The sequence below is a fragment of the Strix aluco genome, chromosome 20, assembly GCF_031877795.1.
Source record: "Strix aluco isolate bStrAlu1 chromosome 20, bStrAlu1.hap1, whole genome shotgun sequence".
NCBI classification, from domain to species: domain Eukaryota; kingdom Metazoa; phylum Chordata; class Aves; order Strigiformes; family Strigidae; genus Strix; species Strix aluco.
Window position 1 is genome coordinate 12,709,177 of NC_133950.1, and position 18,200 is coordinate 12,727,376.

At 47.1% G+C, this 18,200-nt stretch overlaps 1 protein-coding gene across 2 annotated transcripts in view; it reads left to right on the forward strand.

Annotated features, from left to right (window-relative positions):
- The window catches only part of COL5A1 (collagen type V alpha 1 chain), a 160,499-nt gene extending 145,894 nt beyond the window's left edge, over positions 1 to 14,605 (forward strand). Inside the window, exons 60-66 of one of the 2 annotated variants that reach the window (XM_074846323.1) lie at positions 448 to 483; positions 1,279 to 1,332; positions 1,713 to 1,971; positions 2,388 to 2,500; positions 4,589 to 4,657; positions 8,549 to 8,782; positions 11,540 to 14,605. In XM_074846323.1, coding sequence (XP_074702424.1) covers positions 448 to 483; positions 1,279 to 1,332; positions 1,713 to 1,971; positions 2,388 to 2,500; positions 4,589 to 4,657; positions 8,549 to 8,782; positions 11,540 to 11,686 — 912 coding nt within the window. In that variant the 3' untranslated portion in view covers positions 11,687 to 14,605. Of the gene's footprint in view, positions 1 to 447; positions 484 to 1,278; positions 1,333 to 1,712; positions 1,972 to 2,387; positions 2,501 to 4,588; positions 4,658 to 4,711; positions 4,781 to 8,548; positions 8,783 to 11,539 lie in introns of both variants that reach the window. The other variant, XM_074846324.1, reaches the window with a different exon arrangement.
- The last annotated feature ends 3,595 nt before the right edge of the window (positions 14,606 to 18,200 follow it).

The following is an 18,200-nucleotide window of genomic DNA, read 5'->3' on the forward strand; positions in this document are numbered from 1 at the left end:
GGCAGGGAAATTAGCCCACCCCCTTTCTTTTGGATTATCTACAATCACACGGTGATTTCTTGCACTTTTTCTATTTGCATTTTTTTTTACTGGGTGCCCAAAGGCTGCAGCCTGCACACTTGGGCGACCAGCATTTGCTATTGCTGGGTGTCCTTAGCACAGCGCCAGGATCAGCCCCAGGTTACACTGTTCACACAGCAGCTTTTCCAGTCCCCATCCGGGCAGGAGTGTGGAGCGCTGACACAGATTGCTCTGACACAAATGCTTTTTGTATGTTGGCAAATAAAAGCAATACCGAACTCAAGTGGATGTGAAAAGTGGAAACAGAAAGGAAGTGGATTAAAAAAAACCCTGCCTTGTATAACACTACTCTGTCTCTCTCTGAGGAGAGACTGACTTCTCTGCTAGGAAATGTACTGACTCCTGTCTGTATTTTTCTCTATACAGGGTCCACCTGGTCCCAAAGGTGCTAAAGGATCATCAGTGAGTATAGACATTGTTAAACGAAGAGGCTGAGGAGCTCTTATTAAGTGCATAACCTGCTGCGACTCCTCCACATCAGTGGCATTAAGGCAATTAGCCAAAGATGACTGTAGCAAATGCAGCCTTTTCAGGCTGTCTAAGCCCAGAAATTATAATTGGGAGAGGTTTCTGTTGCACACACTGTACTTCGTTGAACATCAGTGCAGCAAAGATCATATGGAGGAATCCAGTGCATAGTCCTTAGGAGAAAACCTACTGCTGTAAAGTGAAGGGTATTAAAAATAGACTGTGAAGCGGGAGGTGGCAAGCTGAAAAGCAAAGAGCTCTGTGAGAAATGCGACACTGAAGCAAGCTTCATGTTACAGATCTCCTATGCAGGCAGCTAAAAATTCCTCTTGGGCAACTTCCTAATGTCTTTTTCCCATGCAGAATTCAATGTTTTGTTAATTTTAAGATTTTATTTGATTTTTAGAACTGTTGAATTGACTGGGAGAGTTAACATTTTCATGCATTGGAAGATCTTTCCTTTTCTGTAGGAAGCCTAAGCAAAATTTGACTGTTTAACCCCAAGCATTTGGCTGATTTCTTTTACCTAAGCATCGAAAATAACCAAAATAAACATTTTTGGGGGGGGGGGGGGGTGTGCAAGGAGACTCCTTTTGTGTGCCTGAAGGGACAGGAAAAAAGTTTTTGCCATAAGAAACTATTAAAAGAAACAACGTTTGGGATTGTGATATAAGTGACAAATGCTTTTCCTGAGTGACTCATATGTTTTTCCTTTGTTTTTCTACCCAGGGTCCAACAGGTCCAAAGGGTGAATCGGGTCTTCCTGGGCCCCCAGGGCCTCCTGTAAGTAGAACCCTTCACATGAAGTGTGAAATGAGGTTCAGATTTAATGGGTGTTGTAATGTCAGGAAGTAGAAGGTTTCTGGGCAAAGATTCAGCATATCAGGAGTCCTAGCAGTGGATTGGCATCTCTTAGAGATGCTGGGGAGCAAAGCAGGATGCGAAGGGAGAAGATACTAATGGGAAGATGATGAGAGGAAATGGACCCAATGTTCAAGGCTGGTGGCCAGGGTTTTTATCAGTAGCATTCTGAGTGTTTTACTTGTCTCGTGTGTATCTTGTACTGCTGCTTCTCAGCACTGGTGGCTACTTCAGACATCTCTTCTGTCTCTTCCCCACTGCCAGAGCAATGAGAAGTTGTATCTTCTTTCCCCACAAATCAGGGTCCTCCTGGAGAAGTCATCCAGCCACTGCCCATCCAGTCTTCCAAGAGGACCAGGAGAAACATTGACGCCAGCCAGCTGGTGGACGATGGAAATGCTGACAACTACATGGACTATGCAGATGGCATGGAGGAAATTTTCGGCTCGCTGAATTCCTTGAAACTGGAAATTGAGCAAATGAAGCATCCATTGGGCACTCAACATAACCCAGCGCGTACCTGCAAGGATCTGCAGCTCTGTCACCCTGATTTCCCAGACGGTGTGTCCCGGGCAGAGGGGGTGCAGGGAAAACACTGGGGGTTTCCCAGCTCCACACAGTGAATACAAGCAAGTGCAGGAAGAGGAGTAATGTGGGGAGTCCCTGGCCCTGGTGCCCCGTGAGGAATGTGGCTGACAAAGGATTACGTAGAGAAGAGTTGGGCTAGGTGATCCTTGTAGGTCCTTTCCAACTGAAATATTCTAAGAATGGGGATATATGATGAAAAATAGTTATTCCTGTAAGGTGCCACAGTATTAGGTAGAATTGGAACATAACCAGTTTTCCAAAAAATACGTATAAATAGTAGCCAATGACAGAGAGGAAACGTCCCTGGTAAGATGGTTGCTGAAGTGCCCATCATCCTTCCTTCGCAGTGCTGATTCTTTCTTCCCTTCTCTTCCCTCTCGTGCATCCAGGTGAATACTGGGTTGATCCTAACCAAGGATGTTCCAGGGACTCTTTCAAAGTTTACTGTAATTTCACAGCTGGTGGAGAGACTTGCATCTTCCCTGATAAGAAATCTGAAGGAGTAAGTCCACACAACTTTTTTTTTTTTTTTCCCCTATTACATGGTGATAAGAGATTGTTTCCTAATATGAATATTCATAGACAGTCAGTTTCAGGAGAACTGAACAATAGCAAGTAAGGATTAAAGACCCAGAACATTTCTTTGTTACTCAATGTTGGCTTCTAAAATAATAAGGAATATGTTTACAAAGAGAATTTCTTTGAGCAAGTCAGATTTAAACTGTGATGTGGGACAAGTCTTTGATGATTTCCCAGGCATAATAAATGCGAAAACCTTAATTTTTTTTACTTTGCTTTACAAAGGCAGAAGTGTGTGTTGGTGCAGGAACTGCAGCTCCCCATGAGCTTCATTTAACTCGTTCCTTGTCTTCCCTCCTGCAGCTGGGCTGCTGCTCTGCTGCCTGCATGCATAAGCACCGCTGATCCCTCTACCCTTACTCTGTCTTCAGGCAGAGCAGATAAATGTTTATCTCCTGTCATTCTCCCCGGGTTTCTTGTGGGTAAATGATCCTAAATGATTGCAACTAGCCTCAGTGCTCTTCCTGCCACCAATGCACAAGGTTGATGAAGTTATTTGGGTAATGATGTGCTTAGCTCAAGCATACTCATAATTTTTGTCCTGTACCCCTGCACTCTGTTTTCCAGAGCTGCTCTCCCTGATGCCTGGGGACCAGCTCTCGCACTGGCCAAGCAGAAAGTCTTGCAAAGTGGCGTGGGGGAGCTCTCTCAGTGTCACAGTTGTGCTCCAGCTTTGTTAAAGGTGCAGACAAAGCTGTTCACTCCAGTGAAAGCCCTTTGCTTGCTGAATTTCATCCCCCAGAAATATGTGCCAGCACAGGACAAATAACATGCAACGTAAATCTTCCTTGAGTTTTTGTTAGGGCTGTTTAAATAGGAGATGAATGTCTTCTCCTTTGCATTAATTTGTTGTGGCTCTCCTCAAAATGTTGACAGCTGAAAAAGTGGAGTCTGCCCATGATCTTACAGTTGCTCAGGCTCCTGCTGCACTGACTCTGCGAGTGGCTCTTTGGCCCCGTCTTGTCCACTGTGGAGCTGCAATGCTCCTCAAATGCAAATTGCGCTACATTTCTGCAATACTGTTGTAAATAAGAAAAAGCTTCAGCCTGCTCTTTTTCCATGTAGAGGAAAGAAAACAGCTACCACACCAGCATTAAGTATTGGCTGAGTGGGTTTATTATAAGCCACAGCAGAGTTTAAGCCATATCCCCGTTCAGTCCATCCTTAACCCAGCAGAAACACACTGACTTGCTTTATGGTTCACGTACTGGAAAGGGAAGGACAATCCCAAGACACCTGCATATATCTTGGCAGTTGTTTTTGAGGAGATTTACAGCAGAAGTGAGGGAGCTTGTGGGAGGGTAAGGGAGCAGACAGCAGCCACGCTCCTTCCTTGTGCTCTGACTCAAAGTGATTCAGCTGCTTAGATGGGGCTGCCATAAAGGATGCTCCGACAGCTCATTTCTTGTCAAGGTCACCCCCTGCGTCCATCACGTGCGATGGTCCAGCACCGGCTGCAGAGGATGCGCTGCCTGTGCCTCACCTTACTGCTGCACAAACACAGGAGGCAGGCAGAGGCTTTTCCTTAATCACATTCTTTGCCTTTCCCAGCCCCACAGCATCTGGATTTGGCGTTAGAGTGACAGCAACCTTCTCCGTTACCAGCATTGCTTTTCCACCCCAGCCTTCCCGTGAAGATCAATGCATCTTTTACCATTGATATTTCTTTTCTTCCTCTCTCTCTTTCCTTTTATCTCTCCTGCCAGTAGACTGCACTGCTGGTTTTGCATCCAAAGTATCTAAGAGGCAGAGACCATTAGCCCTTAGCAAAGGAGGCTGGTGCCAAGGCAGTGCTGGGCAGCACCGCGCCGTCCCGGTCTGCTTGAGGGGCTGCCAGCACCTTGGGCTCTGCTGACTGGTCTTGTTACTCATGTATAAAGCTTAAGACAATATTTTAAAGGAAGTTAGACAGTTTCAATACGACATGCAAACTCTGCTTCTGGAACTGAATGTAACTTGGTTTTTTTTTTTTTCTTCTTTCTCTCTTTCCTCCTTGCCGTCCACAAACTAGGCTAGAATTACTTCTTGGCCAAAGGAAAACCCAGGCTCCTGGTTCAGTGAATTCAAGCGCGGTAAACTGGTAAGATGCATCTTGGTGCTTTCTGTTTTCTTTAACCCGTGTCATATTTTACAGAGTAAAATGGCTCGTTGGCCCAAAGAACAGCCTTCCACATGGTATAGTCAATACAAGCGGGGGTCTTTGGTAAGTGGCTAACCTCGGCCCTCGAGCCTCGGAGCGTGTCATCTGCTTTGGTATGGCCAGACCTGTTGCGCTCTGCATGCTGGACTAATAACTATCACAAGTCGCAGTAAAAACATTTAAGGTGGAATACTGAAAAAGAAACAAAACCCAGTGGGGATGCTTTTTTCCAGTCTGCTGGAAACTTAGGAGCAGGTAACAGCTTCCCCCTGAATTAGAAGGTGACACACTGATGTGCTGGGGGGGGACCCTGCAGAGCTGGAGCTGGTTCAGGTCTGTCTCCGCAGAGCACTGCAGCGGGGTGCATCCTACAGTGGGGCTGTTGCTGTCTCCTAAGCAGTTCTTGTTATGGCAAGGGCAAACTGGGTGTCCCCGTGCTGCTGTTCCCCAGATGTGTAGCCTTATCCCAAGAGCTGAGACCACTAACGTGATGCTTCAGCCCGGAGCTGGGCACAGTGCTGTCGCAGCCGGTGCTCGCTGGTGCCTGGGCTGAGGTGGTGAGTCTGCACATCTCTGGTCTGGGGCAGGTTTTCCTCAAAATACGAATTTCATCACCCACACTGGAGATGAGCCACACTGGAGGCTCCCCTGCCACTCGCAGAAGTCACTGGTTTAAAGGAAGATTTCAAGCCATGTGTGTTTGCCAAGCCTGGGGGACAGGAATTTGACTTAGTCACAATTAAGGATTTTTTTTCAAGGGAGGAGAACTGTCATATAGTCAAACAGTGTTTGATGTCAGCAAGCAAGCAAGACAGCAACGTGTAAAACAGAGAAAAAGCTCTGGTATTTTGTCCTGTAACAGGACATTGATGTTGTGGATAGATTGCTCCCACAAAGCCCGAGCCCTGGTCAGGGATGTCAGAGCAGCAACGGCTCAGTGTAAGCCAGGTCTCCTTAAGCAAGAGAAATCTCCTGCGTGTGTATCAATTCTTGTAGGATTAGGGGGATGCAGTTAATGAGCTCAGTCAAATCAGGAGAATTAGGGAAGAAGGAAATATCCAGTGGATAAAACCAACCTGTCCCTGAAAGCAGGAGATGCTCTGACGTACCGCGCCGAGCTGCCTCGTGCAGTCATCCTCTCCCCAGGGCAGAGGTTTCTTGCAGTGCCCCAAACTTCCACCTTAAAAGGCAAACAACAAAGAGAATCACGGCGTTGTTTTCCTAAGCCGCATTTCATCGCCACTAAACACGTTTTGCTGTGATTCTGCCCACAAGAAGGACATGGCTTCTGCAGCTTTTCTGCATTATCGAATAAGGCCGCAAAGCCAAGGCTTCAGCCTCACAGCTCCTTGGAGGGCAACTACTCATAGCTTAATTACAGAGCACTTCATCAGTTCATATTATGAGTACCTCCATTTCTCCATCTTCTCTGCATTTTTTCTTTCCACTCTGTTTATCAGCTGTGTTAGAGGCTGAACTGCCAACCTAGAGCTTAGGGCCTGTTTTTTTAAAATAGGAATTTCAGTACTACTTGGAGCCCTTTGTTTCCATCTTTCTGTGTTGCCATTTTCTTGCTTTTTTTTTTTACCTGTCCTGCATTTTCTGTTTGGAAAAAAGCCACCAGCACGTAGAAGATCAGCCTAAGCAAACCACAAACCAGTTAAACACATAAGCCATAAAAGTAAAGTTTGATTTTTTTTTTTTTTTTTTTTTTTTAAATACCTCTCATTTTGCCCCGGACAGTACTTGGAACCACGAGACAGGTAAACTGGGGAGACATTTGCCTGGATCCAAGATGAGTTGAAATCTGTGTGTAGATGGGCGGGATGAATGAGTTTGAGTTTCCCCTCCGGGTGCAGGATTGCTCCTGTTACTCCATGGAGAAGGTCCCTGGTGTCTTTCCACGCAGCCTGAACATGGTCTCTTGGGGGCCCTGAGCCCACAGGGACCCCTGAAGCCGAGGGGAAGATTTCCACCTGGCTGCTCAGCCCTGCTGAGGGTGCAGGCTGCTGATGTATGAATCTCAGTGCTTGCACAAGGTGCACAGCTGTAAAGATGCTTGCTTTCTTCTGGGGATATCCAAAATAAGAACGGAGTAAATATGAAATACAAAGAAACTGTGTTGTTTTGATGCTTCCACACCATCATTAATCAATGACACAGAGTACTTGGAGCTGATTTCTTACCATTTCTCATGATGCAGCTAAACTGCATTTAGAGAGGTAAAAGGGTCGCAGATGTTTTCTTCTGGACTCTGCTTTCCTTCTGTGTGTGTTACACACAATTCCCAGTAGCTCTAACAAGGCCTGCCACCCATCCTGTCCTGTTATCCTTCATAGCCGTATGGCATCTGCCACAGAGAAATACTATCACAGAGAAAACAGAGGGATTGATTTTTGCAAAACTGTGTTCCTGCGAGCAAGCCTTATGCACACAACCAGTTCCCAGGGGCTCCAGTTGCAAAGCTGGGACAGGTCTTTGTGCAATCTGTGGAGGCAGAACAGCAACCGAGGCCCTGTAACATGCAGTCAGGCTCCCAAACCAAGCACTGATTTGAAATAAGAACAAATAAGAAATAAAAGAAGTGGGTCCTGCAGATCAGTGATGCCACGTGTCATTGGGTGTGTGCCAAGTCGTCGGCATTTTGTGTCCCCTTCCTTCCACGTCCTGGTGGTTTTCTGGTAGCTCTCCTTCTGGCATGTGTGGCACTCTCATGGTCAGTCATATTTAACTCTCAGGAGGACAGAGCAACAGTATCCTGACAACCGGTTGGTATATTTATTTATTTTTATTATCTTTTTACTCATGATTTTATTGTCTGGTTATGAATCTCTTCTACTGTTTGCAGCTGCTTGCACCGATGTTTCATGGTACCTTGAAGAACACTGCACTCTGTGTGTTGCCTGTATTTTTCTCCTGGTCATTTCTAAAGAAACCCACTGTCCATAGAGGACAGAAATGAACAGCAGCTCTGGTAACTTGGCCATGGCTGGAGATGCCACCTGAAGTACAGTCAGTTTATACATGCAAACTAACCGTGCTACTGTGCGTTGGCTTCCTTGGTGGGGTGTGAGAGGAAGTCCCAGAAAGTCCCAAATTCTGTAGGTGCTGGAAGTGGGTTTCCATAAATCGCATTTTGCAGAACTGTATTTCTAGATCCCGTTCTCCAAGGGAGAAAAGAAGCCTGATGTGCAGAATGGAGCAAATCCCTGTGCCAGTGCAGCCCTGCATTTCATGACGTGCCCTTAGGGCAGCAAATGCATTTTCCCTTTAGCTGAGCGTAGCCTTGCCGACCAGGGCAGCACCGAGTCCTTATCAGCAGGAACAGTATCGCTGCAGATAAGTGCGAAGATTGCTTAAAAGCCAGTGTGTTGGTGGCCAGGAAAAATGAATGGGAAATACCTTGGTGTGTGCAGAACAAAATACTCACAGCAGTCAGAAAATCATGTCAAATAGGACAGAAAAATAAAGCCCCAAACCCTTAGAGAAATCTGCTTTCTCTCTCCTGCAAAAGCTGAGGAAGTATGCTCAGTGTTGGCTTAAACTTGAGACATATATCCCTAGATGTGCTTAGCACTGCACTGAAATCCCCCTTCCTTTCTCCTCCTACCTTGCTTGCAACCATCAAGAGAAACAAACTGCCCTTGGTAGCCATCCCTGGCCGCAGGAGGATCAGAGCAGCCCTGGGCCCGTAGCGTGGCAGCAGGGTGGTGAGACCGAGCCCCACACATGGGCTAATAAAGATGGGTGAGACTGGTGCTCCTCAGAGCCCCCCAGACCTGTTGCATTGCCCCTCACTGCCCAGTGTTTCCCCTTCTCCACTTCTCCTAGCTCTCCTACGTGGATTCGGACGGGAACCCCATCGGAGTGGTGCAGATGACTTTCCTCCGGCTCCTGAGCGCTTCGGCCCACCAGAACATCACTTACAACTGCTACCAGTCCGTAGCCTGGCACGACGCCACCACTGACAGCTACGACAAGGCCATCCGTTTCCTGGGCTCCAACGATGAGGAGATGTCCTACGACAACAACCCCTACATCCGAGCCACCCTCGACGGCTGCGCGGTACGTGGGCAGAACTGCTCTCGGCCGGTCCCTACAAAAGGGGATAGATAGAGCTGGAGGTGTCTGTCCCCCTCCCCTGGGTGTCCAGCACCATCTACCTCGGAGCAAATTGCCTCCAAATTTCCTGTGCCTGCTGATGTAGTTGATTTAAGGGTTGTCCACAGCATGGGAGGCATCAAGTTTGCTCTTCCCTGTGCTGGGAATACATGATTCTACTCAAGGTGAGGGGAGGCTGCAGCCCCTCTAGGAACCAGATTGATTTGCTTTGTTGCTGGCTCTGCGTAGAGGGACCTGCCTAAAACCACTGGTTGCTTTTAAATGTCCCCCCTTGCCTTTGCTCTTCCTCGGTTTACTCACATGACGAGAGGCGAGCGATGATACCCAGTTCCGTGTGAGTTTTTCAGGCTTTGATAATAATTCTTTAAGTGCTTTCGGGAAATCTCAGAGGCAAAGCGTTAAGGGTTTGGCATTGAGTTGGTTGGGGGTTTTTTGCAGCACGCTGCTGCGTGCAGCCCCAGGAGGGCTCTGGGCTGTGCTGGTCATGGGGGTGCCCCCAGGTCCAGCCCAGTGTCCCCGTGAGCTGCCGGAGGAGCCCCAGCACGGCGCTTGGTTTGTGCTTGTGAGCCCCTGCCCCTCATGGGAGCCACCTGTGCCCTTGGGAATGGACAAACCCAAGCAAGGCCTGACTCTATGGCAAGATGAGATGAAGCTACGGGACGCAGGAGGCAGAGGTTTGCATCTCTGCTCGCGTTTCAAATGCAGTCTTTAGCGTCTTCCTCTCTAGCTCTGTTCCCTCTGATTTCTTGCCCTGAGAGCAGAAGCAGGCGTTATGCTGCAGCCCTCCTCTCCCTGTGCTGCTCTTCACATTTGCTTTGGCCAGAGTTTCCAAAGGGGCCCAGCATCCTCCTTTGCTTCTACCTCCTTCTGTTGGGTGGCTGATTCAGGACTGAGCTCTGAAAAATCTGCCCTGAGGAGCTAAAAATTTGGCAAAGCGGGTGCTGCTTGCATTTATTTTGAGGCCCAGCTTGCTGGTGCAAAAGCGTGCATAATTCTCACCCTCTGCAACTGCAGTGCTTGAAGCCCACGGGACGGAAAGATTGAGATGTTTGACAGAAAAAAGCCCTCCACATAATTTGCGATGAAGGTGGTTCAGTTCTGGCACACACACGTTTTTTTACTGTAGGAGCAATGAGAAAAATCAGGTTAGAATCACTTCTTTTAACACTCTCGCAGAGAGGGAAAGGGCATCCATCCCGCTTCTGGAAACACTCAGAAGCCACATGGGGAAGTTTATCCTCAAGTACTTCATATCTCCTGTTAACACAACGTGTCCTCGGTAAAAAGTGCCTTCCCCTCCCTTTCCCTTTTTCAGTCTCAGGGATGCTGCAAGATCACACATTGCACATTTTTAAGGCAAATGTGCCTGCTGAAAACCTTTTTGGTTTAAATGATTTGGCTCAGGTGCCCTGCGTTCCTCTCCCTAACGAGGGATATTTGCATGGAAAGAGGACTGTAGCTCCTTTGAGTTTATTTGCTTGGTTGCTTCTCACAGGCGGCCATTAGCGCAGCCAGGCTCAGCGTTGCAAATAAACGACTGTGAGAAGAACTAAAGCAGCGGGAGCAACAGGCACCGGCGGTGCGGGAGCACCGGGAGAGGCTGCACGAGCCCCGGGGTGGTGGTGGGGCACAGAGATGTCATCTCCTGGCTCAGAGCTTTGGGCATCGCTTCCAAATCGGCGTGCCCCAGTCCTTCCTCTCTGCAAGAGATGTTCTGTAGGCTGTAAAAAGGAGGTAAAATATGCCAAGGGAGCTTATTTCAGCTTTACAGAAAGAGGTTCTGCATCTCCTGTACCATCTCTGCTACCCTGGTAGATCCATCCTTCTGGATCACAGGCAGGATATTTAAGATTGAGCCCTGCCATGTGAAAAATGAGGTTGGGCTGCCCGGCGCGGCATTGCCGCAGAGGTGCTGGTAGGACCCGTGATGGAGGCCGTGGCAGCTGACGCCGGCAGATCTCCAGGGCTAATGTTCAGGCCATTATTTGAATGTGTTTTTCCTGATCTTACAGCCCTTTCTCAGTAGCTGTGATATAGCCTGTTCTTCTGAGACGCACAAATCAGAGGGTGAGGTAGAGCCAAAAGCTGCTCCATAAATTCACTTGTTTGTGCAGCTTTGTATGCCCTCGGGTGCACTTCTGCTCCTCTAATAATTATTTATATTTCGGAAATAACTGTATGGCTACCAGGCACGATAAAAAGACAACATCACCTTGTGAATTCCATCAAACTTTAAATGTGATCTTTTCGGTAGAGCTCGGATAATAGTCAAACAAATATATTCAAATTAAATCGCTCACATTTGCTCAACAACCCATGCGTGTCCTCAGGGAGGGAAAACAACTATACCACAGCCGCAACAATTTTACCAGGCTCCTGTTCCAGCTCTGAGATGTGCTGACAGCAGAGTTAGTGTCTTTTTATCTGCGTGGCAGCAGCTTCTGCTTCAAAGTCTGGGCTCAGGACGGTCATCTCCCAGGGGTTTGCTCCGTGGTCACCATCCTGCTTGAGAGCAGATCTGCTAAAGCTGCAGGGCAAACGTGTTTGGGTGCTGTGTGCCTCTAATTCAGCTCAGAAAATGCCTGGGCAAGATTGTCACCGTATTCCCAGCTGACTGGTGAACGCTCATTCATGCTAACTTGCTCTTGTTGGGTTGGAGGCATCATCAGAGCTCCTTTCTCTCCTCCTTCTCCCCATCAGGCAAAGAAGGGCTATCAGAAGACTATCCTGGAAATCAACACGCCCAAAGTAGAGCAAGTACCTATAGTCGACATCATGTTCAATGACTTTGGAGAAGCGTCACAGAAATTTGGATTCGAGGTGGGACCAGCTTGCTTCATGGGCTAAGAGCCACCTGAAAACTAGTCTCCAAATGAGCAACCTCGTAACCTCATTGCGCCATTTAATTAATTAAAAAAGAAAAAAGAAAAAAGAATTCCTTGTCACATGCACGTTCTGAAACTGGACAGCGATGGGTTATTTTTTTCCGTTTTGTTTTGTTCCTCGTTTTGCCCAAGTTCCTCTGTGCCACCACGCCCACACGTACCGAACCGCCGACCGAGAGGACCGTTCCCACGACAGACGCAGAATCGCATGACCAACCGCCGCACGCGTGGCCTGGAGACCTGTCCCCACGCCACCGCTGCTCCCACCGCTGCTGCTCCACGGCCACCCAGCAGACCCCACCGCCATCAAAGACTTCTTCTTCTTCTTGCCATGAAGCAATACCAAGCGCTTGTCTATAGATTATTGTTTGTTTGTTTGTTTCTAAGGAAAAAATGGAAAAAACTTGAAACTCCTGTGTTCAGCTTGACGTTGAAGTCCCAGCAGTCCTGGCTCCAGTCCAAACCCTGCTGAAGTTCATCGGAGGCATTTTGTTGACTTCCATGAGGTTTGGATCAGCTCTAGCAAGTAGACGTCATGGCCATTTCCAGAATTTTTAATATCTCCATTGAATCATGTAATTCTACATTTTACAAAATTTAACCCCATGAATTTGATAGCTAAAAGTCACACTGGGCATCTCTTTCCCGTGTATTAAAGGTGCTTATATTTTTGTATGTTTGTAAGTAAATATTTGTATTGTATATTATTTTAAATGTTTGAATGTTTCTGGCTTCAAAACATGCATGTGACCCTGTCTGTATTAAAACTACCACCCTTCCCACCATCCCAGCCGAGCATCCACCTGGGAATGAAGACGGCAGCTCACGTCCCCACTGCTCCTGCCTCTTCCCAACCCCAAGCCTGGATCTGGAGGGGCTTGGAATTATGCGCAGGCATGAGTCTTTGCAGGATGAGGGTCCAGTGAGTGTCAAATGAGCCTTCCGAGCCACAGCTGTCTTTTGGAATGATTTGCTTCAAAATAAGGAAATTAAAACCACTTTTTACCAAGATTTCTCCAAAACCCTGATCTAAAAGCAGGATCTGCTTTGAGTCTCTGCCTTTTTATACACTTGCTTATCTTAACATACATGTTTTAAATTAATTCTTCTTTTTTTTCCTTTGGCATTCTTTTAAAATAATGATAATAATTAAAAAACTCCATTCCCAGCGGCAGATTGCAGTGGCAGGGGAAATCCATTTGTCCTCTCTGAATATAAAGTGTAAAAAAGAAAAGGAGAAAAAAAAAAAAAAGGTGCTTTTTATTTTTACATGTCTCTGTGGTGCTATCTATTTGAATAACTTTAATACAACACTGGTGATACCCTGCCATTGGCCAATCTCCCACCAGCCTTTGCTTTTTAGCCACTTTCAACACAGACTGCAGGCTTTTGCTACAGTCTTTGATTTATAAATGCATGCCCACTTTCATATTTGTTATGTAGAGGACCCGCTCCTTTCCTTAATTGTATTGCGCTAGTTTATACAGTCCATGTAGAAAAAGTATTAAATGTGCTTACAGCTTTTTTCCTTTTTTTTTTTTTTCCCCCCCAAGAATATTCATGCATTTTGTACGGTGGTAACCATACCAGATTGTACTCAGTCGCTGAATGTTTGTGGTGCTAATTTATGTATTTGTTGGATGTCCTGACGTGATGCTGAAGCCGTGGGGGTGCCTGCCCGCCGAGCGCTCCCGGGAGTCTGCAGTTTTCTTGGTCTTCCCACGGTGGCTCTGCCAGGATGGCTTTTTTTTTTTTTTTTTTATTTCCATGCAGCGTTTTCAGCTCGCAACCTGCTGACACCATTTTCTTTTTCTGTTTGTTTGTTTGTTTTCTCCCTGGCCGTTTTCCTTGTTTAGACCTCTCAGCTGGAAAATAGATGTTGCAGGATGTTATTTTTATTATTATTTGGCCTGGAGTATTACAGCAACGCTTGAGCCAAGGGGGGTCTTTCACCATAAAGGAAAAGACATCACATTTACTGTGAAGAAAAGCCTATATATGATGTCTTTTCCCTCCTCCTTCCCAAGCAGAGAGCAGCAGCAGCGAGGAAGGGAGGTGAAGCCATGCTGGAGGGAGCGGCGATGCCGCGCGGTGCTTTTCGGTTTGGGAGAGCCGTGTCCATCCATCTCCCTTCTTCTGTTGTGTTCTCTCAAATTTTTTTTTTCCACTCAAGGGGGGGAAAAAAAAAAAAGGTGCTACCCTAAAAACTGCAGACTCCGGCAGCAAAGCAGTGAAAAGGAGTATATAATAATATATAGGAGAATTCAGCTTTTCAGTCACCTTGGCAAGAGCCTTGTTCAGGAACAGTGGGAAGGTCAGAAAAGGTTGCACGTTCCTCTGCAACAGAAAAGCCATATATTGATGTATGTACACACGTGTGCGTCTGTCTAGGTCATGTGATTCTGTTATAAATTTTCATCAAGGGAGCTTTTTTCTTTTATTTTTCCTCTTATTTCTTTGCTTTAAGAAAAAAAAAAAAATTCCTCTGTTGAATTCCACAGTGTTGTAATTGTACTGAGCTCCAAACTGTTCCGATTTCCCCAGACCACTTAGCTACGGTATATTGCAATAAAATTACTACTTGTATTTGCAGACATTCTTTTTGTGTAATTTTATTTCCCTCCTCCCTTAATATATATGACTTGAACAAATGTTGATAAGAAAAATAAAACCTATGGAAAAAAATTTTAGTACATAAGGCCCTTTTTAAAATATAGTGTCAAATGACATATTGTACATTTCTTCAAAGTCCAATAAACATGTCATAAAATTTAAGTGTAATGCCCATAAGAGCTATTTTTAAATATTTTAAACCTGTGTAATAAAGGAATAAATGTAATAGATTTTTTTCAATAAATCAAGTTTACTGTTTCCACCTAAACCAACGTGATGTGAATGTCTTCTTCAAGTTGATTGCAGCGTGATTTCCCCACGACCCCTCTGCTCACTGGAGCCTGAAGAGTTCATCGGAGGAGTGGTGAAAGTGCTTAAAGGTAATATATACTGTAAAATAATAAACCAAACCCATCAGAGAGAGAATTTCCAGGCCTGGAATCTTTTTTTTTCTCAGTGAGAAACTCTATTTGACCCAACAGTGCAAAAATCCAACCTGGGGATAACAGCGACTGGGTTCTAGACCAGAAGATCCGGTGGCCACCAGCTCTCCACCATCTCCACCCCAGCAGCAACGGCACCTGAAGGGTCTTTGCTTGGCACCGCAGCTTTGCTCTGGCTGATCTTCACACCCTGAGACGAGTTCAGGAAACAAGCTATTTCTCCAGCTTCTTGGTGAGCTCCTCAACACCCAAACTCACGTCGCAGCCCCAGGGCACTGCTGCATGGACGTGCTGGGGGAAGCAACGTGGGGGATGCTTGGCTCATCCTCTCCTCCTTTCCTCCTGCGGGTTTCACTCTAGGGATGTGCAAGAAGATGATGGCTCCTCTGGAAATTGCAAGAAATTGCACGCATCTGCCTGCCACCACCAGCCACTGCTGCTGGGTTTGCATCGCTCTAGTTCTCAGGGGCTTCTTGCAAAGATCATTCAGTTGGTGCTGCTGGTTTGCAGGTTCAAGAAGATGCCTGCACCTCGAAAACGTGTCCATATTTGCAACATCGCAGGTACGTACAGTACAAACACACACGTGTACACAAACCCACCTCTATCCACAGAGTTTTGCAATGACCACACCAAGTTGTGTGTCCCCTCAGCTTCTCCCTTTCATTCCCTGGCTGCAATTAGTGGTAGATCTCAGATTGAGATATTCAGATAAGGAACCAAAGTTCTTTAGTCTAAGTATATAATTAGCTTGTAACAGTAGTTTGGGGAAATATTGGGGTATTATGTCTAAATCTTCACCCAAATGGACCTCAGAAATGCAGAGGTACCACAGCTGCAGGAATAAATTAGAGGGAAGATAGCTTTATTTACTTAGACTGGGCTAGAAAGATTTAACTTAGATTCTGATGATGCTTCAAGGTGACACTAACCTCATCCCTGCTGACTTGCCAGTTGTGATTTGCACTGGATCATTGCTGGTTGCAGCAAATGCTTCTAGCAAATGCCTCAGAGTCTCATTGCTGAGAGGAGCTTTGATCTGCTATTAGGAAAAAGCAAAGATCTGAGAAAGGATTTGACTGTTTCTGGCACTGCCAGATACAAAAGCCGTGGTATATTTTTAATCTCTTTTCATATAATAGAAAGTCTGTGATTCAGTGCTAGAGCTACAATGCAGTGACTCTGCCAGGTGAAATACAGAGGGTAATTTTTGGAAGATCCACAACAGAAAGCAGTAGATTATTGAAACAGTACAAGGTCAGGGTCAGCAGCTCAAACCTCTGGATGCAGCAGGGAGAGCAGAAGGACCGAGCTCAGCACCCGCATCAGCCCTGGGGGGAGCAGAGCAGCACCCACCCCCGGTACAACTCAGGGGGCTGAGACTTAACCGAGTGCAGCTGAGCCCAACTGTGTTTCCAACAGCCTTTAAAAACAGTTGAGGCAGCCTGGGCAGGGAAAGGGGTAGCTGTGAGGTTACCAGTGTCTGCTTTGCTCTGCCTGTGGTTTTTTTCCTAACAGGCAGGGGCTTAACTAGGCTGGGATTTATGCACTTCTCTGTATTAAGAAAGAAGGTGAAGCCTGAAGAGTTTTTCCCATCCAGTTACCTGAGCTGACCCAAGCACAAGGATGTGTACATTTGCTTCCCGGCTGTTTCCAAAGGTAAAACATGGACTGCTACATGACTCACTTTCTGCCTGTAAAATGGGAATTATTCTTTGGTTTATTTTTTAGTCCTGTTCTGGAGGAAGGGGCACAGGTCCTCGTGCTAGCTGTGCATCTGTTGGCTCCCTGTCTTGTTTCTCGGAGCCCCTTGGCTTGCTTCAGCTGGTGGAGCAGTGACTGCCCTTAAAACAGCACATCCCTACATGGTTTGTAAGAGTCAGCAGTGGGGCAGAGAAAAAAGGCTTCAGGGTAAGCTCAGCCATGTAGTAGCCACCTGAGACTCCACTGAGAGGTTACCTGTGGGGCAGGAGGCCGCGGGGAGCGCAGCTCCCTGCACCCATCGCTCGCACGGTGCAAAGCTTTTCCAGAAGGCAGCTCCCTCCAGTCAGGCTTGAACTTGGGGCTGTGCTGATGGTGACGGACGCGCTCCTGCTGCTCCTCGGAGCGGGTGGGGAAGGGGCCCGGGGGTGCAGCTCTGCCATGTACCGCTCCCAGCCCAATCTGCGCCGTGCGGGGACACGCCGTGCTCACACCCCGTTTGTTCTCTGCAAGACACAACAGCTTTGGTTGGGATGCACCCTGCTCTATTATTATCTGTCAAAGCGATGCTCCCCCAGGTTCCTTAAATACCATGTTTACATGAGACTGGTAAAAATAAAATCAGCTAAAAAAAGAGGTGTTGGCTGTGATGAAATTTAGAGAGCAGATCCTGGGCATTTCTTCCCTTTGGGCTAGGTGAGTTTGGGCAGACAACCTAGAAGACAAACTGTGAATGGGTGATTTATACAAAGTATTGGGCTTCCTTAGTGTGACTAAAGCTCTACTGGAAGGAGAGGAACAGCAAGACAAAGTGGGAGGCTGTAATGAGAAGGGGAGAGCAATGTGCCTTAGCATGAAGAGAATATGTAAAGCATAGGTAGAGTGAGGCTTTTGCAGCATACAAGGCAAGCTAGAGCTGTTTTCATTGTTCAGCTGCTTTTTGTCCAGCATCTTCTCCCCAGCTGGGCCTGGTTTGACTTGGGTTTTTTATTAATGTCTCAATCAAAAGACTAGAACTGATCTGACCCAGAGCTCTGGGAAAAAAACAAAAGCTCTCCATGATTTTCTATAAGAAAGAGCAAGTGAGCTGGAGATGCCTCCTGACAGTTCACCACCACCTGTAAATTAAGCTACAGAGTCTCCAGCAAAAGCTAATACAGTGCAAGCCAAATGTATCCCCTCTCTCTTAACACCTTGCACAGGAACTGCAAATTCACTGCTCTGGCTTTCCTGCCAGCCAGGCGCTCCACCAGACTGACAATTTCCAGATATTTTTATTTTCTCATGGGTGACCTGAGCAGGACAGACCACTGCCGCAGCAGTGAGTCGCACCAGGCTGATCCTTGTGTCACTGGGCACTGCAAGCCTGGGGTCCCTCTGCCAAGAGCATCGCGTCCCATCCTCCGCCGGGGCTTGGGGGAGGGCTGTGGCAGCAGCGGTGCCCAGGACCTTCACCCCCGGCGTGGCTGGAAACGCTCAGCGACGTCTCAGCTTGCAGCAGTAACAGGAATTATCGTTGCAAGGGCTGTCAGGCGCACTCAGGCTCTGTAATACTCAACAACCCCTGCTTCTGCCAGCACTGTGCGACCTGTCCCTTTCTCTCCAGAGGAAAGTTGCATTTCACACGGCTGGGACAGCCCATGCACAGGCTCTGCCCAGTGCCGCAGTGGGTGGTGGGGCAGGATGCGGCCCTGCAGCCGCCTGGTGCTGCTGAGGGCT